The 24,982-nt window shown below is 42.4% G+C and overlaps 1 protein-coding gene and 1 long non-coding RNA gene across 12 annotated transcripts in view; one reads left to right on the plus strand and one right to left on the minus strand.

Moving 5' to 3' along the window:
- The window catches only part of LOC126864080 (uncharacterized), a 156,823-nt gene that overhangs the window by 22,893 nt on the left and 108,948 nt on the right, over window positions 1–24,982 (plus strand). The window lies entirely within an intron of this gene.
- Window positions 17,169–24,982, minus strand: part of LOC126863993 (zinc finger homeobox protein 4-like) — a 410,183-nt gene continuing 402,369 nt past the window's right edge. For 9 of the 11 annotated variants that reach the window (XM_050614831.1, XM_050614828.1, XM_050614820.1 and 6 more), the window contains one exon: window positions 17,169–24,762. In XM_050614831.1, coding sequence (XP_050470788.1) covers window positions 24,044–24,762 — 719 coding nt within the window. In that variant the 3' untranslated portion in view covers window positions 17,169–24,043. The remainder of the gene's footprint in view (window positions 24,763–24,982) is intronic. The other 2 variants (XM_050614829.1, XM_050614830.1) reach the window with 2 other exon arrangements.

The following is a 24,982-nucleotide window of genomic DNA, read 5'->3' on the forward strand; positions in this document are numbered from 1 at the left end:
GTTACTCGAGCTGCGATCATTACCGTTATTATTACTGTTATTTCATTACTGTTAGTTTTGTCTTCCATGTGATTTCACAGATTTTTTATTCGGTCGAGCGTGATTACGATTACGAGCGTGTTGAAATTCGTTTGACGCGGTTACGATTGGAATGCGTGCAAATTATCGTGCTACCGGGCGCTTTTATTTCAATGGAAATTTGTTTTTAGCCTGTTCGAAACACTTTAGATGCCTTTTGGTTTTTGTTTGTGCTAGACCTTTGTGCGTGGAATTGAAAATTGAATTGACATAAAAGTTTTACTCTTATCGGAGGGATTTCATAGAAACGTATGTTACGAAGTCGACGTTATGAGATTCCGGCGTGTGGAATCGTGCGAGTTGATCCTTCAGTGACAAATTATATCGTACGTCGTTTCGAAATAACCGATCGCAAATCATGCAAAATTTATTCGAGATGCAACGCGAATAACAGCGCGCTGGTATTGAAATCGAATTAAATCGAACATGTATCTACCGAGTCCACTTGTTGTCTGAAGAATACGTATTTCCATAAATGCTAGATAGTCAGAATGAAACTAGTTAGAATCGATCCATTGGTTCATATAGCACAGCAATAATAATCATAATTTACGTTGAGATATTCGATTTTAAAGTTTATACTTACAATTTGTACTTTATCCGCAGCAAAGACTGTTAATTACCGATTTTTATCCAAATATAGAACGCCAGAATGAAATAAGTTAAAATTAAATATTCTAACAATCCAACGATTCCTAGTCCAATGGTTAACACGTGTCCAATGTCCTTAACAATATCGGTTCAGTTGTGCAAAAGATTTTCGATCGAAAGAAACCAGTCTCGATCACCCATCCGTTCTCTTTCTTCCTCGTTCAAACGATCTTCCTGATCAACCCCTTATTTACATTCGATCAAGTATTCCCTTCTGTGCAATCTCAGCGTCCAGGGCGCTCGCCATGCAAGAACTCCTCACCCTTAAACGCGATTCACGATCGCTCCACATATGGATAATATCGTATCCCTTGGCGCGGCATCGGAGAAGAAAGAGTGGTTCTAATGCAAGGCATAAACATTCGGCGAGCAGGGCCACTGCAGGCATGCAGGAGTTGCCTGGCGGAGAGCAAGAGGGTGGAAGTGGTGGCGGATGGGTGGCAGTAGCTCTGCGAGATGACGAAGGAGCGTCGGGCGCGGGGTGGTTCCCCGGATCGATGTGTGTGCCCCCGCCTTCCACGGGGAAAGAGTCACCCAGCTTCTCCTACCCGCTTTCGCCGCTCCTGGGGGTAGTTATACAAATTTCCAAGAGTGTCTGCCTCCTCTCCCTGTCACCCTCCTGGCCCACCGTTTCTCGAATCTCCTTTTCTTGGCCCTCCACCCTGCACCGGCTACCTCTCACGCCGGCTCCTAGAGTTTCCATAGCAACCCGGAGGCGGGTCTTTGCATATTATACTCTGTGTGTGACAAGCCGACTCGTTATGTATGCCACTGTGTAGGTGTGGAGGTGTGCTGTACACCATCGTACGGCTGCGTGTGTGTTTGGCCGCCTTGGTGCGTTTAGCCGAACGAGAAACCGCGCTTACGTACACACCCGTTCATAAGTGAAAACTTAAGCGCGCACCATTTTTTGTTTATGTATACGCGGTTCAATCACGCATTTTTATACAAGTTTACGTTTTTGCTAACGTAGTTATGGAAATAGAATTTAAACGGAGACTCGTTTTCTCTACTAAACGTTGCAACGTGTACTCTACTTTGGGTATCTTACGTATCTTTTTTGTGTTTTGTACGAGCGCAGCAGGGTAGCCTCACGATCGAACCGACGTTATCCATAAAATCTCATTAATCGCGAGTTATAAATTACCGTTGCTAATAAACATTCTTGCACGTGTGTAATAACAACGAGTTCGCCAACGAAAGAGCAAACTTTCACGAACAAATTTTACAAGTTACAAATTTACAAATTACCCAATCGATGGAAAATGAGAAAATTTGTAGAAATAGGTCAGTAACTACAAAATTGGAGTTTGTCAATCTTCAAACGTTATTGCTTGGTGAATTATCGTACAATTATCGTGCTCAGGTATCTTAATACTTCTGAACGAGAGTGTACGTACGTACGTGTGTGTATGCCTAAGCACGATGAACTGGTGTCTCGCGTGTATGTATAGGCGATGTTAGTCCGTGTGGTGGTAGAGGGGTTGCAAAGGAATCGGGCGGAGGTGTGAGCAGAGGCAGATGAGGAATTGTCACCTCCGACGGAACCGGTGGAAGGGTGGAGAGTGCAAGGAGCGAGAAAGAGAGAGGATGGCGAAGCGAGAAGAAATGTGACGATGGGGTAGGGGTTGCACGGCTATGCCGGTTCTTTGTACTTTGCAGGGTTGCTGCAATCTCCCATACCCCACGGCAGCTTCCACCTCGCGAGTGAACTCACCCCATGCCGGTGGAGGCTGCCACCTTCCTTCCAGCTTTCCAGCCATCCCCTAGCTCCTTAGCCTAGCTTCCTCTCTCACCCTGCGAAGCTGGAATTTCTACGAATCCGTGCTATCTTATATATGGAGAAACGAGAACGGCGGTGAGCCGACGCGTTGTGATTTTTACCGGGGCTCTCGTTCAATTCCGGGAGCCGTGGTGCGAGCGCACTCCTGGGGGTGGCTTTGATTCTTTCCAAGGAATCGAAAGCGACGGTTACACGCGCTTCGCTGAAAGATAGCGAGACCATCGTCCTTCTGTAACTGTTTAGAGATGCGGTTGCAATTTTTGGCGACGTCGAAATTTTAACGCGCGATGACCAGGTAACCGAAGGATCAAATCGTATTTATTGAAAGAACAAGAAAGATGTACGAGTTTCATTTTCAGAAGCGTAAAAGTGTATTGCTATAGATATCGGTTCGCTATGAATTCGTAGCACGTTTCAAAATCTGATACAATTTTGATCGACTCTGAGTTTGTATTTCTTATTTTATTTCGATTAACGAAAAGCTGCCTTCTTGTCGCGACTATCTCTTCGATTCGTACTAATTTTACAGGTAATCGTTAGATACGCGTGTACCTGTGCATATTACGTACAACGAGTAAATAATTCATACTGGTTTCGTAGATAATTTCCGGCTACATGTTACGACACAAGTTTCAACGATTATGACAATACATTTGCATAACCATCGGTGCCAATCATTGCTTTCGATGAAGATACAAATTCTAGAAATTTCAAGCTTAAAAATAGTCTTACCTTATTTCGAATTGCCACCCTATCGCGTCGTTGAACATCTCGGAGTTAGGATATTTACAGTGGATGGCCCAGAGCATACGTGGGCCGTAAGGGTATCGCCGAATACGTAGGACTTTGTTAGGGTAGCGGCGGCCTTTCCACGGGGTGACATGTTTTTCTGGCAGCCAAGGGGTGCGAGCCCCTAATTATAAAATAAAAAAAATCAATATCTTACCCTAGCCCGGGCAGGGTGCACAAAAAAATAGGGTGACTCCCCCGTCTTCTCGTCATTTCCACCAGCGATTCTCATCCCACAAAATCCAACCCCGCGTCTTCCAGTCGTCGCTCCCTGCTCGTTTCGGCCACGGGGCTGATTTTTTTCTCTACCTCTCCGTCGCTCTTCTCACCCCCTTTTGGGGCTGTATTTCTGGTGGATGGAGGTAAAGACGAAGGAAGAGATGTTGGACGAAAGAGGAAGATGGAGCAGGGAGATGAAAGAGTAGCGAGCGCACATGGGATACGGAGTTGGGAAGTGGCGTAACTGGAAGAGAAGAAGGGGAAGTATAGCGGATAACGGAAGAAACTGCACGACTTTATTTCGTTGCGCTTATTGCGTTTCCTGAATTTTTATACGCCGCATGCGGCCCATACTTATGGACTTTTAATACCCAGCTGGCACGTGCTACACGCTCGCAATTTCGATATCTACTGCGAATAAAGATGCTAAAGTATTTTAGAGAACGACGAGAAACTGTTCGGGGGATTCACGTGCGTACGTTTTTTCTGCATCGCGAGAGTTCTTTCATCGGATGTAATTTATATGCGATTAGTGGCGAATATGAATCGTTGTTTAGCCGAGGTTATATTTTAAGCGCTTTTCAGTCCGGTTTCTGAAAATCGTGCTCTTTTTCATATTGTTACGAGTGACGATTCCTTTGCAAGAACAGCGATTGGAACGAAACGAATTTCAGAGGAGAATACGTGAAGATTTTAATATATGAGAGTGAGGCAGTGTATTATACGCGTTGGTTTATTAAAGAGACGAGTGATAAAATTGTAATAGTCAGTGTATATTAAAATACAAGTACAAAGATAGTGTATGCCGGTCGTAATCGTCGCTTGCTCCTTGCTATTATTCAACTCTACGCTTGCTATTCGACTCTATGACTCCGTATAATGATTCGCTATAATGATTGTCCTAGAGAGCACGTTCGTCTATTTGTATGGACCGGTGGTATCGTAAAAAGTTCAAATGTAACTCCGGTTGACGATTGCAAATAACAGCGACAATTTTTTGTCCGGAGTTCGTTTACCTTTGAACCTAGCAAACCAAAACAACGTTGTCACTTCAAGGCGCAACAATACGAGTCTCTCCCGATTCGAATCTTCCGTTGACTCATTTGCCGCTACTGGAGCGAGGATAAGAATTTGTCAGATTATGGCGGCTAACGTATGACACCGAAATATTAACAACTTTGTTACTTTTCAACGATTCATACAAATCGTTGATCTATATCTTGGATCATCACGCGAATAACCGCTTTCCTAATAACCCGTGTCGATTACCAATTTTAAACCCGATGGTGATACAACCAATCGTTAAACCTACCGAAAATGCGGCACAAGCGCAACGGTCGACGGGTTCAAAGCGACAGAAACGATATTACAAATCTACCAACGGTGGATCGTATCTCCACCGATACCGCTTACATTCATCGATTCGCGAACACGGCGGAGCAAAGCGTCCCAGAGAAAACCGCTCCCTCTCACCGGGGTCGATTTCACGTGAAACAAAAGTGCCTGGAGCGGTGGCCGGTGGTGGCGGTACTCAATCAATAGATACATAAATATCATCCTCGGGGCCTCTGCCCGACAAACCCCTGCGTGCACCCAGTACACGCGTGCGTCGCCTATTCTTCTGTTACGTCTTCAAACTTTTCTTTTCCCTTCCACGATTTCAGCCAAATGGCGATGCGGGTGAAAGAGGTTTTCGGTGGTAGTGGCACCATGGCACATCGATTCCGTGGATTCACCGGCGTCGTTTTTGTCTCGCGCGACGACACATTCAAATAAGTAAGGGCATCCCCTCGCCCCTTGGAGAGGTTCACCCTGTGGCACCCATCCCTGGGACCTTGCGTTGCCACCCCTTGGCCGTAAGGTCCTTCTTCTTTCGTTTCCTTCGCCTTCTCTCTCCTCCTCTTGCCGGCTTCGCTAGCGTCACCACCCCAATCTCCACCTCCTCCCTTTCCCCCACAGCTCAGGTCGACTCGAGGGATGGGTCGCGACGAGATTAAAAGAAGAATCAATAGCGCCTCTCACCCCACACCATCGTTGCGCTCCTCACTTCCACCGTGAAGGTGGGTGCCTCCTCTTGCCCTCGAACACCCTAACTCCCGCAACCTCAAAGGCCCTTGCCATATATTGAAATGCTCTAAGAGAGGACTACCTCGGAACCAACATCTTCCCTCTCTTTCTCCCTCTCTCTTTCTCTCTCTCTCACCACTGCCTGAGTTCTTCCGCAACAGCCACCACCCACACGTGGGTGGCCAAGGATGGGAGGGGTGACCACCCTCTCTCTATGTGCCGACCTCCACGAACACATTCGCTATACTTCTTCGAATCCTCTTGGACAAACACTGCGAGCATCGTTTCTTTTCTTCGCTGTCTGTCCTTTCTCCGCTCCCCTTCTCTTACCTTGCCGCGCGTTTTCTCCTAACCGTAGCTTTTGCAAGTAGGTACCCTCTCCCTTTCTCGTCTGTCTTTGGCTATTCTCCGCGTAGGAAAAGAGATTTGTCGTCAACCACCCCCTTCCTCCTGCTCTTTCTCTCTTCGTTTCTCGCGCTGTTCGGCCTTTCACTAAAGTCACCGAAAGAGCCAGAGAAAGGGATTAGAGAAAGGGTTGGCGAGGGTAAGATGGAGAAGCATCGAGGAATTGTCAATTTCTGTCTGCGCCTTACCTTTCTTTTGCATAGCGAGATAAGGAGCATCTTGGTGAATGATTTTAGCGGGAAATAGCGGGGGTCTTTGAATCCCCTTCCTTTGGATCTCCGGTCGGTAACGAAAGGCCAGAGGCAACAACATCACGTGAAATCGCCTCGAAGATAGGCTTTGGCCGCAGCCGCTGGACGTCGGAAATGCCATCTTCGAAATTGCTCTTGCAGCTCAGCCACCCTAGCCACCGTTTTTAATCGCTGCGAACGATGGACGGCGATCTTGAATTTATAATGGCCGATCCAGTTGCTCCTTTTATCGTGTTTATCCGATAATCGGCCGGATAGTCCCTTTACAACGGCTGGATAGATTATTATCTTATTAAAAGATGCTTGGAATGTTTCAGCGTTAACCAGAACGCGTAAAGCATCATGTTAATTTACCGTGGACCTTTCGCGATCAAAAGAGGGGACGCTTCAGGCTGAAACAGTAGATTTATTATAATAAATCTACCTTGATCCGATATTATTCGTCTTACCAGCGGAATTATGTTATTAAGATGGATTTTTAGGATCGCTGGAATGCGATAGCTTACGTTGTAATCGACTCATGCGCTTTGAAGGAACGAAAATTGTTTATTACAGCTTCGTAGATACGTGTAGATAACTGGTTGATAGCGATGAACATGTTGAAACAGGGATTTTTACTGTAACAGGAAGCGTACAACGCTATCTTCGTTTGGAATCGATGTTTCGGAATCTGATAAAAGAAGCGTAACAGAAGGAAATCGTTGTAGGTAATTTTATTAGTTTTCTAGTCGAGTATTTAACGATATCGTTGTTGGTAGATCGTTACGATTAATATACCTGTATTCACTGACGTAACGATTAATACGTCTTCTTCAAATCCATAACTGATCGACGTCGATACTTTTTCGATCGACTTGTACTTTTTTATACGGTTGTTACATTTGTACAGTTTTTATATTTTCGTAGTCTATAATTTAATAAGAATACGATTGAAATTTATAGCCGAGTATTATATTTAATCGATTTTAATCAACGCGTTAAACGGAAGTTTTAATCTATGGCACGTACGAATATTTAAGACAAAAATTTTTATCGCTACGATATGACGCAACTGTTGTATTATCTTCCATAGAATTAAATAATTATACTCTGGCCGAAGAACAATGGGCAATATGCGATTATCTAATTCGAATAAGCGTGGCTAAACGTCAACCATGATAATACGCACATGTCACACGGTCTGTTAATAACATGAGACGCGATAAAATCGGTTACAGAGGAGGCGAAGCCTACGGTAATTTCACGTGAAATCTGTTCGAGGCTGGCTGGCTGTTGTCCAGCAGCTAAACACACATGGAAGAAGCTATTTCGGAAATTGCTATCGCTGTTTGCATACTATGATTATGTTAATGCAGTTTGTCTTAATGATTCGATAAAACGCGTGTATCTTGCTTGCCTGTGTGTGTGTGTGTGTGTGTGTGTGTGTGTGTTATGCGATCGTAGAAGGAAGAAAAAGAAAACACATTTTTGTACACCGATCTAGATTATTAGTATATCGATAACCGTGATCGATGTGCCATCAGTTATATCAGGAAAATGTATTGTGGACAGTATAATTTAGAATAGATTGCGCTTTATACGAATCAAGCTGTTCTTTCGAGAACTTCCAGGATGTTTGATGGTAGCTACAATTTCTTCGTTAAAATTGAATGCCATTGTTCCCGAATTATGTCTATTTACATTAACAAACTTGGGAAATTTTACTTGGAATAAGAATGAAAAATTGGTATTCGCAATAACGGATCATTTTAACTACTTTATTACTTTTATCTTAAAGCGATATTATTTCGCGTTAACATGAAACAAATCATTTCCTCGGGTAATTTTCTACCTCAATTAATTGTTTCGGATAGAATAACGAATACTTTGGATTTTAATGTTAATTTCATTTTAAATATTGCGTACATTTTGCATACGTTTGAGCGATGAACGCGAAACGTAGTCAGATTATTCTACGACGTAACAGCGTTTGCTCCTAAACTCTAATCTCAATTTTATTCTAATCTCGACTACCCTTCGGTAACAAGCCTGAGCTTAGTACCTAAAACCCTGTGAATTGTGCGAAACTCGTAGCGCGAAAAAGAACAAACTCCCAGAGTTTACGTTACAACGCAGGCTTCAGCTATTAAAGCTCGAACAATTCTAGCTCGATTTACAAAAAGATAACGTCGTTCGACCTTTCGTCGTCGAAGGAATGCGATTATTATTTGAAAACAAATTCGTAGCTAGCCAACGCCTGGTACACGGAGGTACACGAAGATAAAGCGCACTTTTCTAGGAGGATCGTTTTTCTTTCTTAGTCTCTGCGTCGCTTTGAATTCGGTAGCCACGGAAATTGCCGTCCACATTTTGCGGCTCGGCTCTGACAAGGTGAATATTTTAGCGGCACCCCGTAGCTTGTTGGTTCTCACATACATATGCGTGCACACGTGCACAGGTTGAAGATACGCCTCGGTCAACATCGTCGAAAAATGTATTAAAGGCAAACACATGCATTCTAAGGAGGTTCGCCCTACGTCTCACCCTCTCCTACCTCCGTCGTGCGCTTTTTCGTCCCCGCGACATACATCCACGTATTCATACGAGCACAGAAGATACTTTTGCCAATCCCCCTGCTGTCCAAGTCTTTTATTTTACACATATACGCTGTTCCACACTATCTAACGCGTACTACTGTACGCGTGCCTCTGATCGATAATTTCTTGCTGGACCTTTCCGAGGATTCAGGAGCTTCCGATAGTGCTTGTTGGTATTTTCAGAGAAAAGTGGTCTTACCGTGTTTTCGCTTGAAATTTCTGGGTAAAATTGAATTTTCATATAGCCTTTCGCTTCGTTTTCCTCCTTCTGCTAGCGTAATCGTGTTCTTTTACAGTGAAATTTGAATTAACGCCTAAACGGTAAGGCGAGATCCTACGGCTAAGGTTGTCTCTGGAACGAGACATTTGCAAATTAAGAGAATCGATAAGTTTTCCACGTTCCTTGTTGCTATCTTGCGAAGAAGACGATTTTAACTCTGTTTTCACTTTGAGATTCTCGATAGAATCGAATCGCGCGCATCGTTTCCTTTCATTTTTTTCTGCGTATCGAGCGTTTAATTGTAGCGGCAGATACGTCGTTCGGTGCAACGTATTTCGCGATGGTGCGTCGTGATTACCATGGACCTAAGGTGTTTGCGTTTAATGAACACCATATACACTCGAATAAAGTTGCGGGGATATCGCGAAACGATGGTCGTGCCAAGGGGAAGAAAAGAGAAGAAACACCGGCTGGTTTTCTGTTCGAATACGATTTGCTCTCTTTCAGCTGGCCGCGTATTAAATGCTGTTAAACGAGCCGCCAATCAGCACCTGTCAAATTGTAATCAGCGAAACTGTGTACTTACATATACGTGGTTCCTCGTAGCTTTTCCGAATCTTCGTATCCTTCTGTACGATACGATACGTAGCAAGAAAGTGGGAACACGACCGCGAAGAGGGGAACGTGTTTGTCATTATTTGGCCATTAATAACGATGAGAATCGTCGATTGATTGACTACATAGATTATTTATTCCATGATTGGCGTACTTATACGAAAATAAAAGAGAAGAAGAAACGATCGGTGGCGCGATGCAGGAATTATCGATCTTTCGTTAATTTCCCATTGAACTTCCTCTGTTTAATGCGAAGAAGCAGAGGCCGATCGATGGAAAAAGGTTCGCTTTATTTTCCCATAAATATTTGTTACATGTTAACGAGTAGAGGTGTTTTCTATGTTAGCTGAACGCGTTGATACGGTTCACAGATCATGACTTTGTATTCGTGTATTATTACAGCCACTCTAATGCTAGAGCAACTCTCATTACCATTGGAATACAACGTGTATAAAAGGGCAGAAAAAAATAATTTACATTAAGTTGTCAAGCACTTGTGAAGACATGATTAAATTTCATAGTTTAGTGGCTTGTTTTTCGTGCGCTACATGCTGCAGGCTTCTTGCTATCTCGAATCCAACGGCTTTTACCGTGGCTCGCAATCGAATTAATTAGTTAGTCGAGTTAGTAGAAGCGAACGGAATACGCTGAATTCTGCTAGTTCTTGTTTACTTAAAAGGGAAATCTTCTGTAATTTAAGATGTGAGATTCTCTGATCCTGAGAAAGTCGAATGTCGTTTTTATTAAATTTCAATAAATTTTTCATCCACCTCGGTCATTATTACAAAATGTCAGGCCAATAGCCGATAACTACGTAGTATGCCCCGTGTAATTAAATTTATCCAACTAACTGTATGCTTTCTAATTTTTATTCCGCGACCGTTACAATTATAAAATTAGAAAGAAACATTAGCATTTCCGTGTATACCAGTTACATATAGATACTTTGTACATATCGCATATACGTACTATACACATTACGATAGCGACGCGCGTTCACTTCGATACACGTCTAATGGAAATTCCAGACTTACACAACTCTTCTCCAAAATTCTCAGATATTCTTACCAACGTCCCTTCTATAATTCAAAATTCTCAACGATACTCTAAACGATAAGAGTCTCGATAATCGATCAATTCGATTACAACGCGGCCGAAACCAAAATACACGCACGCACGCACGCTTGGTCGTGCAACAGCACACGTAATCCAAACTCAGTTCGTTTCAATAGCGCCACGTACACGTACCATAAACATGTCCGTAGGTTCGCGAGTTTTCAGATTTCCAGGACTCGCGCGTGCACAGCTCGGCCGCGAAATAAACATCGCCTCGTCGCGACGTGTCACCGTGGAATTCGTATTAATTGCAAGTGGACAAGCGGTCCAGCTCGGCTTGCCTCCGAACAGGGCTGGCCAAGCGGGACGAGTTATGTGGCGGAACGAGTTATTATTTACTTATTAGACGGCTGGCGAGCGCGGCGCCCAGCGAGGGGGTGTGAAAATGAACTAAGGCCAGCCCGGTAGAAATTAAAAACGTGACTCCACGGCGCGGGTAGCTTCATCGCGCGGCTAACGAGAAGATACGACCTCCTGGTAAACGTGTAACTATATACGCGTCTGTCTGTGTGCGCGTATAGGTATAGCAGTCTTATATGCTGCAACGTCCGAAGACGTACGTTCCTTATATACCGGGTGCTCGTTCCGAGAACGATGTTAACACCGGGGAATCGGTTGTGCTTGCATTCTTTTTCTCTCTCCCGCCGTATAATAATCTTCTCTTTTTTTCTTTCGAGTTATTAAAGCGAGCCGGAGTTTGCTCGTCTTTTCGATTCATTTTGTGGTTTCGTTTCTTTGGTTCTTTCGATTCCGAGGATACTCGGTTGATTGTGTTAACGTTCCGATAACATGGTACGTATACTTCTGCTCGTAAGTGTTTGAACGCAGTTGATTCGTAGCAAGAGTACGCGAATGTAGCGAAACGTATAGATTGATGAGAAACTAATTGCTAAAAACAACGTCTCGTCGTCTTACGGAATCGATAAATACGATACATCTTAGTTATTCGTTTGAAAACTGACCGGCGGTGTATCGAAACTCGAAACGCGTCTCGTTACGCGTTATATTCGATGATTTCAAATATCATTGCTCGAATTAATCGCGATAGCCTCTCTATAGGTCTAGAAAAATCGTCTTAGGACGGAGAATTTGTTTAGAATGCTTTGCTGTAAATTTGCTTGGAAAATTATTTTCTCCGCTCTTGTCGAATGCCAATATTTCATTGCATACCTATTAGCTTCTTTTAAATTACTTCCTTATAAGAGACAGAAGATGATTTATCGTATTTCTTTCCTGTAGTCTTCGATCATTACGAACGTACTTTTCCTATATATTTTACATCATCGTAAAGGAATGTCTCTTTAATTTTAACGTTGCACGAACGCGAAAGGAAAAAGAGGAGGAGGAGGAGGAGGACACAGAAGAAAAAGCGATAGCTTCGATAGAAATTGTCTCAAACGTACAGCGTGCTGTGTTGGTGACTAGATACCGAGATGTACGTAATGGTAAAGATGTACTAGATGCGATTGAGTGGAAATAGGGAGGATAAGAGGAAAACTATGTAGGTGGATGCATCTCTGCCTTCTTTCTGTCCAAAGGAATCTTCAACGGAGCTTCTCGCCATTTCCTTCAGATCCGCGTGCTGTCTTACGCCGTACCCATTCACTATTTCGCGTTGAATGCATTTCAGATGTATTTGCAATATGCAATTTTAGATTGCCACGTAATTCGAAATAGTAACAGTATACCGTGTTACGCGTTATATATTCTTCTTCTTCTTCTTCTTTTTCTTCTTTAAATGTAGTTATGTACATTGTACATTTCGAGTACTCTTTGTTACAAAGAATCTTCAAACAGATATATATTTATATATATTAAAATCGAAGAAAATAGTCATGGTAGATTAATTTACATTACGAAGTGATTTAACAAACGACGTTACTAGGTAATCTAACAAATAAACTCCTGTTCGTGAGAAGGGAAAAAGTACGTAGCTAAGGGTTACTTATCGTTTATGGATCTATCGTGACCGTGAAAAGTTTGGAGTAATTCTTTATTAGTTACAGGTTTTATAATTTTTCGATATTTCATTTTTATCTCAACTTCCATATATCACGGTTTAAAAGTATTTAGATTTTTCAAAATTACAAAAAGATCCACTTCATGTAGATTTTCGTTCTTCGTTGACAATTTCAGCTCAAATGTGATTATCAACTTTTCAAAAGAATAATCGGAGAGTTATTTCGTTATATCCTCCGATCTTTGGCATCGATGGTAATTGTTTCTTTTTTAGAAACTAAGCCGAGAACGATAGAAAAATCTAATTAATATCTTCACTCTGGATCCTAGCATAGCGCTCGCCGCATTACGTCTAACCGCTATAGATCCGTTTCAATAATGTTGGAATATAAACAATTTTATCGTAGCTCCGATAATTTATAGAAAATCCTATTCCATAGCGAGATTATTACCTTCAACCCTTCCATTTCTACTCTACGTATTCCCATTTGGCAGGCAAAGATACGATATTTAAATTTTCAAGTCAGTCGCCTATGGCAATTTCGCAAAAGACCAGACGCGGTACGAACTTAGCATTCGAGACGAAATCGCGTCGTGAAGACGCTTTGGGGGTTTCTCAGAGACGGGGGTTGAATCGGGGTTGGCTGAGACGTAGATAGAGCTGAACGATGCTCTCGCGTCCCAGCCAGCTTCCCAAAGGTTACGGATGGCGAGGGTGGGTCGCATATATTTTACGTGTCGCCTTTATTTCGATACGACGGAGCTTCGATCCCGTCTAAACCTAATTTGCGTTCCATTTCGCGAGCAAACACTCTTTCCAAGACCTTTCGAGATCCTTCTTCTCTCATCCTCTTCCGGACGAGTTGCTTCGTTCTCTCGAAACGCTTTTGATTCGTCGCGAATGCCACGTGAGTTTCCTCGTTTGCCTCGCGTATAGGGCTGTATCGAGCTCATTTTTCTTCGAATTCATGCGAATTTTTTCTTAATAGAATGAAAAAAGATGGCTTTCTATTTGGAAACTTGTATCTTTTTGGAAGAATTGTTTTGACAAATATCTACGACGGACGTGGTTTTACGACGGTGGAAAGTTCGATCGTGGTAATTGTTTTATTAGATGCGAATGTTTTATGTTTCAGAATTTCTTAAAATAATTTCTCAGTATTTACTGATGTGTCGTGACAGTAATATAGTCGAAAAAAATGTCTGGTATTAAATGATATAAAATTATAATATACGAATCGAACGTAAGAACCAGATAGAAATTTTATTATATTCATTTTTCCGTGATTTGTTTTTATTGAGATGGTATTATGGTTTATTTTATCGTTGTTTTATTTTACGAGCGAAATCCAAATGTAACTCGCGTGTAACGATAAATTTGATAAGCAGATCACCCTAAAACTTGACATATTCGATCCCTTAGAAAATTATAGAATTTTTACTTGCGTGATCAAAGGTTTAGAATATTCGAAATATTTGAAACTCGTACTTACCTCGACATCTGTGTCATCAAAAGTTTCACAAATGCACCTTTCGAGGAGCCTTTAACGATAGAGCGCTGCGACCAACGACGGACGCGAGTCTCGTGCAACGAAGTCGTTCGAGAAACATCGAATTTCTTACAGGTAATACTTACCATTTAATGGAACATGTGGAAATATATCATAGTAGAATGAATCCTCCTCGTTTGAAGCGAAAAAGATAAGTTTTAGTATTTTATACTAGAGTAATATATTTCAAGCACAAGGAAAAAAAGAAGAAAAGGAAAAGTACTTGATTTCGAAGTAGGATTCCAATAAATATAGGTATCCGTTCTTAGTCTCGAGAAGAATAACCTGGAAATCGCGTAGGAATTTGCCAGTTCTGTTCAGCAATTGCGCGAAATCACGAAATTAATAAATTCGATCGTATCGACAGTGACTGGAGACTGTCACGGCGATTGTTCGGAACGCTTCGACACCGAATGGAAATCCGTAATGGCGTCATTGAAAAATTGCATCGGGTCATCGTGGTACGAGCGTTACCGATGTCGCGTTATCACGCGACATCGCTCGCTTAAGCGGCCGTGTTTTCCGTCCCTATGCAAATTAGCAGGTGAGCTAATATTGGAACTCGGAAATGGGACGCTCTGTGGACCGGAAATAAAATGAAATCCCGCATAATAGAATGATATTCGCGCTCGGTGATTCGTTCATCCGCGATAGCGCACGGTACAATTGGCGGAGGAGTTTCCGAAAGTTTTGTGAAACTTGTATTTTATATTAAATATTTTTATATCTTTACATCCTTATCCTTTTCTCTTAACGATATTCCTAGTTTCTCATATCGATATTTCAAGTGTTATTCGAAATTGGTTAATCGAATTGAATCGAATTTCAGACTCGTTCGAGCCTTAAGCGAAATATCTTCTTTTAATTCAACATGTTTCTCGATAGAGTAATAAATATCTGGGAAAAACGAAAGAAAAACTTAAAGAAAGGTAACTTGCTACGTCTTAAAATAACAAGGGACAGGATACGGTAGTATTACGTGAAATCCCAGTGTTTTAGTTTCATAGAACGGTTCGAAGGAAACAATTGTATAAAGAATTCTAGCGTTTTAATTTCGTAGAAAAATTTCATGAAAGCGAAATAAATAATAACTGTAAAAGGAGACCGCTAAATAAACGATATATATCGTACTGTACGCAGAAGGAAATTTTTGTTTCGTCGTAAAACGATGTTGGTAATCGTGTTCGATGAAAGCTCCGTGTCAAAACTTCCGTTGGATAAAAAGTAACTCGTTGAGGCAGAACGAATTTTCACCTTTGGTGAAACGACGAAGACGTTCACCGTTGATGCATGCTGGACAGGAAGCGAGTTTTTTCACCGATCAGAAAGAGGAGAGAATAGTATTCGAAGTATTTGAAGTCAGTAAATTGGTAGAAAGACCCCGGAAAAATAAAGCGACGATGGAAAAACAAGATCAAAACAAGCTATTTTCGGAGAAAGATATTTTTGCAGAAAGATACTGCGTGTCCTGCAGTTTATTTTTCTCGCGGCAAAATCTACCGGAGTAACACGAACACGGAGTTACTTTAGAAGACACCATCGATGGGCGAAACGTTAGGAATCAAATGTTTTCGTTTACTTTCCCTCCTCGTTTTTCTTTTTTCGAAGGTCTTTATTTTTTCTTACTCGTACCCTTTTTCCTCTTCTTTTCTTCTTTTCACCTTGCCACGGCGTTTTAACGATTTCTTTCGGGACGTTGCGATTCTCTTTTCTCGTAAGAAAATATTCGACTCGAGATTTAACACATTCGAGATCCAGATGCAATTAAACAAGTCGATGCGTATCATGGTTAACTTTTATACTCCTTTTTCTTATTGCTTCACTTTCGTACAATATCATTTCGTTGATAGATTCTCATCGATAAATGATCGAGTAATATGAATTTATTTCGAAGAAGCACGGTATCGCGTGGATCCCGAATGTGTCAGTATTCGCTTCGGCGTAGCCATTTTATTATATCGGAGCAAAGATTGAAAATCTTCGAAAATCAGAAATTGAGAACTCTTTTCACTAGACGTTCGGTTAATGGCAATTCGATAACAAAATAAAAGGGAAAGAAAGAAAGAAAGAACGGAAGAGAACGTAACATCTCGCTTCTCACCCCTAAGCGGAAGAAGTGTCTCTGTAGTTAAACGAACGATTCAACTTACGAAAGAACGTTAATGTGAGGAGTACGCGCGTGAATTTCGTTCTCTGATTTTCCATGCAGACGCGAAAAAGAAACGAGAGATCGATCAGGGGAAAAGACGTTTCAGCTTTTATCTATTTAAGAAAAGGATTATAGGAAGGGGATTATTCATCAGTTTCACAGACTAGATCTATATATAATCGTATCGTATGTATATATATATATCCAATAATATATATATAATATCATTATATCCTTCTTCATCATTTATATTTAGTGGTATAATTAATTACTCGCTTAGATATGAAACCTAATAGGAACATGATTGCACCGCACCCATTTTGCCGTACGATGTTGATGCCAGATCGCAGATCTCCCTCGCCTCACTCTTAAATTCCTATTTTTTTTTTCTTTTTGTTCTCTCTCTTCAATTACTCTTTATAGGAATAGCGCACGTAAATATGTGCATCACTGTATGCTCGCGTATATTTATATACGTATACAGGTACAGCCATCTTGCATGGCACGTGTGTGTGTATGTACGTATGTATGTATGTATGTACGTATGTATGTATGTATGTACGTATGTATGTATGTACGTATGCATGTATGTATGTACGTATGTATGTATGTATGCATGTATGTATGCATGTACGTATGTATGTACGTATGCATGTATGTATGCATGTATGTATATAATATGCGTATGCATGCGCGCGCGCGCGCGCGCGCGCGTGTGTTTGTGTGTGTGTGTTTGTGTGTGTGTGTGTTTGTTTGTGTGTTTGTGTGTGTGTGTTTGTGTTTGTGTTTGTGTGTATGTATGTATGTGTACATGTAACGCGTGTATGCATGTAAATATGAATTGTCATGTGCTCGTGTATGTATATGTGTGCTCGTATGTCGATACGTTTTCGCGCTTGCATGTCGCATTTTCTCTCTCGCTCGCTCAACTCTTATTCCTTTTATTCTCTCTCTTTTTTTTCATCATTTTCTTTTCTCTATTATAAAATCTAGATGCGTGCGCGAACACGGGATCTTGTTCGCGCGCACATAACACATATGGCACCATAAATATATATTTGTACACAAGGGCGAGCGTGGGTGGACGAGATGAACAAGAAAGAACGTACGCGATGTCTCCATCTCTCTCGGCCGCGTTTCGCCTTCGTTTCTTATCGTTCCTCGGCCTACATCGTGATTCCCGAGTTTACGCGGCTTTTATATTTCGAGTTAATCGATCGACGATTAATCGGAGATCAACGAAAGGTGGTGGTCGCTGATACGCGACGAAAGAAATCGGACGAGGTCGATTTGATAGGAACGTGAAAATTGTCGCGCGATCGAACGTGACAGGCATCACAGAAGAATGCAAACTCGACAACGAAAAAAAATAAATCCTTGCTTGAAAACTTCGCTCGAAAATCACAAACGATTGCCAAATGATTAAAAAACAACGACACTCGGTACGTCTCTCTTGCGCATCTTCGCCAGCAAGTACGAGAAACGCACGTCTGTTTGCATGCTCGCGCGCCCTTCCACATTTTTCTCTCTTCGGTTATCGTTTTTCTCTCCTTTACCTCCACCTTTTTTTTTTTTTTTGCTTGCTCTCTTGTCTTATTTTTCTCGTTTATCCTGGTTTGTATTCGATCGAAGCCGTCGGTATCGTTTCCTCTTTTTTTTTCTTTTTACCGTTTCTCGTCAAGTGGGTCTCCCCGCGTCTCCGCGAGTTTTACAAAAAAAGGGGCGAGGCGCGAGGCGCGAGGAGAGAAACGTTATTATTTTTTTTTTTTTATAAGTATCGCGATCGAGTACCTTGCGACAGACACAGACCACGATCGCTCTCGAAAAAAAATTGCTCTCGCACGCAGAGGAACGGATCGCGCGCGGCGCCAACATCGTCGGGGTTCTTGAGCCGGCGTTTACGGGGTTGACCGCGCGGCCACGCTGGTTGCACGGCCTCTTCCGGCCCCATCGGAGGGCCACGGGCCCCGTAAGTGAGTACATATAAGATATACACATGGCAATCTCTCACAAGAATTAGTCGCTATCGTTATCAATTAGTATCCGTTATTAATTAATAGTCAATGAAAATGTAGCTCGGAACAAATTCACAAAATATTCAATCGGCGATAAATGTGAACCACGATAATAGTGACAATATTAATAATAATATTCATAATGCAATAATAATTATGATAATAATAATAAACGCCCTTTCAATCATTGCATTAATAATAATAATAATAATAATAATAATAATAATAATAATAATAATAGATAATAATCGCAATAGCAATAGAAATAACCAATAGGGTTATACCAATAAGTATAGTCGTATTCAACATATTTCATACAAACTCAACGACAGTTATAGAAAACTGAAAAACTTCCTCGCCGCCAGCCGCTCTTTTTCTCGTCGAATCTTACACGACGTATCGTTTTACCACTTGTGTTTCCATTTTCTGTGCTCTCCGATAAAGAAGAAAAAGGAAACCGCGATTCTTTCGATTTTCGTCTTTTCTTTTTTTTTTTTTTTTTTTTTTAACGAATCGATCTTAACATCGTTCCCATTCCACGATCAATCTTCTTAAAAATCGACCGTATGACCCTGTAAATACGTGTAACTGATCATCCGAATAGTTTCTTTTCCACTGATCGCATATATCTTCTTCTTTCTCTTTTTTCTTTTTTCTTTCTTATAAGCTTCGGTTTTGCAGCCGCGTCTATTCGTACGAGCTTCGTCGACGATTATAGCAGGCCGTGGATAGAAAAATCGATCGTGGAATCGAAAGGACGTATCGTCGAACGTTCTCGGGTCGCGTGATCTCGCGAGGAAATGTCGCACGATCGACGAGAGAAACCGGAAGGTGACGGGCGGCGATGGGGCGGTGAAAATTTCTCGCAACGTAATAATAGTTTCTGCATACTCAATTGCATCTCTTATAGTTCACTCCTTAAATTAATCCGCGCACGCTTATCACTCATTCATCATTGTTGATTTTAGGAACAGCTAGTAGCGAGGTTCGGTTACTCTATCACGCAATCTCCCGTACTCGAAACTCAAAACGCCAAAACCCAGTTTTGCGTACACGCGCACGTACGTTGCCGCGTTTTGAGAATTCCACGCGCGTATATGCGATAAACGTTATATCGATTCGAGACCATTCTCGATGTTTTCGATTCGCTTCAATTCTCGATGTGTGGTATCCACGTATATACGCATGTTTCGTGTGTATTACGTCTACATGTTCATATGTGTGTATTATATATGCGTACGTGTAGACAGTGTGAGTATATGTTCGATGTACATGTTTTTTCTCGAAACAAGTTGCGCGTTCGTCGATTCGTCTCGTGCAAATCTCCTGCGTGTGTATTAGCCGCGAATCGATTAGAAAAATTAAATATTCCGTGTATACATGTATACGCGTCTATACATATGTGTATGTATACAATTAAAAGGAACACGATGTTGATTCTTTTGTGCGCCAAAGTGCATACCATTCTTTTTCCTCTTTTCGTTTCTGTTTTCATCCTCTTTCGCTTTCTTATTCTCTTTCGTTAGAATGTACGCGCGATAAAAGGGGACGCGTTTCGCCCTTTTTCCAAGGTCTCGCGTCTCGTCTGCTAAGATTAGTGATATATCGTGTGTATGTATAGCCGTTCGGTTAGGTCGTTTGCAATATACAGGCTTGATGAGAGCGTTCGAGATCGACGAAACGTGGTGAAAGCCACGATTTCAAATAAGAGGGGGCTCGCTACTTCGTAATCTACAGATTAACATCTACGCAGATTTTTAATTAGCCCGTGATCACCGGATAGTAACAATTGTCCTATTTTGCGAGGTATCGGTTACGAACATTTCTCTTTCCTTTTCTCCATTCGTTTCGATGCTCCGTGTTACGATTTAACTAAAAAGGGAATCGCCGCGGAGCACCGCGATCAATTGGGAATTTCGATTTTCATATGTGTATACGTATATGTGTTTATATGTACGTGTGAATTCAATAATTACACGTGTCTCTCTTTGCGTGTATAAATACGTGTATATAAACGTGTGTGTACAGTGTCCCTAAACAGGTGTCGTATGTGTGTGATGTGTGCGTGTTACCGTGTGTCCATTCGTTTCAGTTTTAGCCCAACGCTATAACTTTTTACATAGATAATAATAAATACATGACCACATATATGTAAATATAATATAGTAAATCTATAATAATAATAATAATAATAATCGTAATAATAATAGTCGGTAATAATCAAATATAATATTAATAATCGTCGTCATCAACGTTTACATTAGAAAAATTATCTTTTGCAGACAGGAACCTCGAGTTGCTTAGTTACCTTACAAATAGTTATTACTTTGCGTCTCGTTCGACGTCTAACGACCACTACGCGTTTTGCGCCCGCCTTTCATCCCCATAAACATCCCCTTCAACCCCTCTCTCTTCTTCCTAATTTACTTTCCACGTAGCCGGGTAGTACCCTCTTTATACTACATATATATATATTCGTTTTCTTCTTACTTCGTCGTACGCTCTTTACCTTCGCTTTAACTCCTCGGTTTTTAATTTTTTTCGCTTTTGAGGTTAAGATTCGGAGCGCGACCCTTAACAGGTTCTTCTCACATTCTCTCTTGCACATACGGTGGCACAACCCCCGCTCTTTTTTCACATTCGCGATATCCCCGATTCACCATTTTTCCAGATAGTTTTCAGGCTTTTTGATAATTCGCTTACTTTTTTTCCTGTTCTATGTACGTGTGTATGTGTGTCTGTCTGTCTGTGTGTATGTATGTGTGTTCGATTTCGGCGCGTAAGCGTGTTTAAAAGATTAAACAAAACGCGAGAAACACGACGTACGTACGCGCGTATACACGTGGCCGTTTCGGATATTACCCGCGAGGATTCTAGTACGTTACAACATCATATATTTATATATATAATATATATATATATTTATATAATTTTCTACATAAATATATATATACTTTTTGTTCATTCATTTTATTCATTTATTTATATATATATACCTTTTTTTATATATATATATATATACCTATGCATGAGTGTGTCTTGTGTGTCGTCTACCGATGCATATCCTCCCATATTCCCCTTAAAATCTACAGTTTAATTGTAATTAACCGTTAACTTACGAGCTAATAGTGGATTCTCTGTCGTTCCCGAGCAGACCTTTACAAAAACCCCGTGTCCGTCGATCGAGAGGTGACTTTTATTTACGTCTTTCTTTCATTCATTTTTTTCTCTCTTTTTCTTCCATCGTGTCCAGTGCTATGCCGTGTTCACCCGATTCAACTGCGTTTAATTCTCTTTTCTTTTTTTCTCTCGTAACCACGGAGACCCGATTTGCGCGTACGCGAACTTCGCGCTTTCCTTCGGTCGACCCCGAAAGCATCACACGCGCCGCGCGATCCACCGTTTCCGGCTTTCCAGTGAGAAAGAACCAAAAAAGTTCACGTCTTGATCAGCACTGCGCCCGATCGCGGTCTCTGGCACGGCTGACCGATTTGCTATCGTATCGTCGACCGATTAACTAGCGATAATCAATTACAGCTATCGATAGCTATAACTATTTACCATTATTACTATCGTTATTATTACTATGTTTATTATTATCATTAATATTAATCATTAATCGTTAGGTTTTTTTTTAGCGTTATTAAATATAATTTATTAAATATAGGAACCATGTTTCTGGGTCTGCTTGTTCGTGAACGCGAACCGTATCGCGACGGGCACCGGGGCAACTTGCCCTCTCGCGTTTTTCTTCCCATTTCTTCTTTTTGCTTTTTCCCCGTTTCGTTTCGCGTCGTCGTTCTCGTTTCTCTCCCACGAAACTTTACTCTTCTTTCCATTCGACGTTTCTCCTTACGAGCGTTTTGCTCTCACGGCCAGAGAAAAATGAACGGATCTCACGTTTTAAAATTCGCGCGCCGGTAGCGACGTTTATTACGCGTTTTATCGTACTTAAAAAGAACCCCTCCCAGCCGCGGGGTTACCGTGCCCTGTGGGTGTTTCTCGAAACTATAGAATGGATATTACTAGGCTTGTGTATGCGTGTATGCACGTGTATACGTGTCACGAGTGAGTGCGTGTGAGTGTGCACGTGTGCGCGTGGGTTCTCTCTCCATTTTTTTTTTTTTTTTTTCGAAGAAAAAATCCTTCCAGCCACCGATTTCCTCAAAAGGTCGTCCGATCGTCCTCCGACACGTGAACCTCTCTGGCCTCTGTATGTACTTTCGCGCGTTCACCTTTTGCGGATTAAAAAAGAAAAGAGGAACACGCGGTGATCTTCCTTTCTTCTCGCGATTCCCTTCCGTTTCGTGTCTTTCATCTTTTTTCGTGGTCACCGTCGGTGAACAACGCTTCATCCGATTCTCGCATCCTCCTTGACACACGCTACTTACGCAGTACCACCCATACACACGCACGTAAAAAGAGAAAGAGAGAGACAGAGAGTGAAGATTCATTTTTTTTTTTTTCATTTCTTAGAGATGAATATGTACGTATGTATTCGCAACGAGCGCGACGCTATTAGTTTCGCGAACGCCGCGCCATCTATCCTACTACGCCGCGTCCTTAACGTCTGTCCGCTTGTTTTAGTAACTTTTTTTTTCTTTTGTTTCATTAAATCTTTATTATTACTTTACATAGGAACGTTTAAATCAGCCCACCTCGACGCGTCTTCCCGGCGTCGTCGATGCTCATTCTTTTCCTCTCCCCCACGTATTTATTCTCCTCCACGTGCTTCTTCGTCGCCTCGCGGTTTCCGCGCCGCCATCTCCATCCCCAAAATCCTACTTACGAAGCGACCGATGCGTAAAGTCAACGCACGTATAGAGGCGATGTCGCTTCGTAAAGAGAAAAAAAAAAAGAGACACAAAAAAGAAAAGAAAAGAACGACGATCCATCGAGAAAATCGCTCGTTTCTCGACTCGTGCAAACGTCTCTCTCAATTATCAAACAACAAACCGATAATCCTTTTGGTCGTTCGTTTCTCTGTTTTCACTCGTCCCGTTACGTGTGTCCGTCAAAACTCCGAAGCATTCTTCATTCTTTCTATCGAAGGAACTTTGGTGAGCGCGCTGCTTTGGTGGCACGCTATGTGTGTACATATATTGTAACAAAAATATTAGTTAAATTGGTGATTACGCGCGCGACAGTGGCCCGTGCGCGGCCCGAAATTAAAACGAGAATAAAGAGAGAGGTCCATTACGCGGCATCCTCGTTGATTGGTCCACCGTCCACGCGCGAGTATCTGGAGCCGGGGATTCCCCGGTGCCCGGAGCGGAAGAAAAAGCCCCCCCCCCCCCCCACCGACAGTTCCTGCCTTGGTTGGAACCCCCTCCCCTTTATTTAGCCAGTTAGGAACGTTGTTTGCTTTCGTTATCGAGTACCCCGTCGAAGAGGAGCACCCATCGAACACTCTCTCCCAGCTTCCGTTTTCTTCCTTCGTTCTCGTTTTCCTCTTCATCTTCTCCTCCCGAAGAAATCGTCGGCCTGCGAACCGGACGATTCGCGAACGTTCGATGGCTCATCTCGTCGTAGCACCTCTGCCTGACGATTCTTCTCCGTTGTCTTTGTTATTCGCTTCTTTCGCGCGTGACACGCTCCGTTTAACGCGCGCCAGCCAAAGCAGCAACCTCTTGGACCAGTTTCTGCCTCTTGACGTCGGGAGCGTTATTGTTGTCCTGGTTCGCCCTCTCGTTAGCCTGTGGCTGGCCCGTGGTGCTCTCAGCGGCCGCGCGAGCAGCCAACAGGGTGATTTGATTCACCACATCCTCCATCTCGTCCGTGAGCGGATGCACTTCCTCGCCACACTGTCCCACAGATTCCGCGCCGATGTTACCAAACTGTTGTTGCTGTTGTTGGCGTTCTTGGTTCGCTTCGAGGCGAGCTCGATGCTGCAACGTTTCAGCGTGACGCCGCCATTCGGTGACCGTCGTGTAAGTTCTCGTCGGGGTGTTTCCATCGCACAGAGAACAGGCGTAACGAGATTGGACGAGGCGCAACGCACCGCGACGCTGTTGATTGCCAAGATAGCAGGAGCGTTGGTGAGCGAGCAGCGTCGATTCTTGCGGATAAGCTCGGCCGCATCGGCGACAGACCAGGCACAGTTCCGTCTCGACTTCGCGACAGTGCTGTGGCGGCCCGTTCTCATCGGAGCCGCACGGAGGCGTCGGCAATCGGACCGTTTCCAGGCCTGGATGGTTCGGGTCTTGCTGCAGGAATGCTTGCATCAGAGAGCGCGGCACCTGGACCTGAGTGCCCCCTTCCACGTGCAACGACATTAGCCCACTGCCGTGCATGCTGCCGCTCAAACCTGGAGCCGCTACTGGAAACAAACCACAGATTCGTTCCGTTAGAAAATCGGTTTCTTAATCCGTTCCGTTTTTAAATTTCTACAAAACCATCTTAAAGTTGTATGAAAAACGCGGAAACGCGATTTATCAGGATCTTTTCTTAGAATTAGAAAGAAATTAGAAGCCAAAATAGTCGACTTGGTCTTCTGACAGTTTCGCGATCTTTCGTTGCTTGGAACACGCGACTAACGT

Source organism: Bombus huntii, chromosome 3, assembly GCF_024542735.1.
Source record: "Bombus huntii isolate Logan2020A chromosome 3, iyBomHunt1.1, whole genome shotgun sequence".
Lineage (NCBI taxonomy): Eukaryota > Metazoa > Arthropoda > Insecta > Hymenoptera > Apidae > Bombus > Bombus huntii.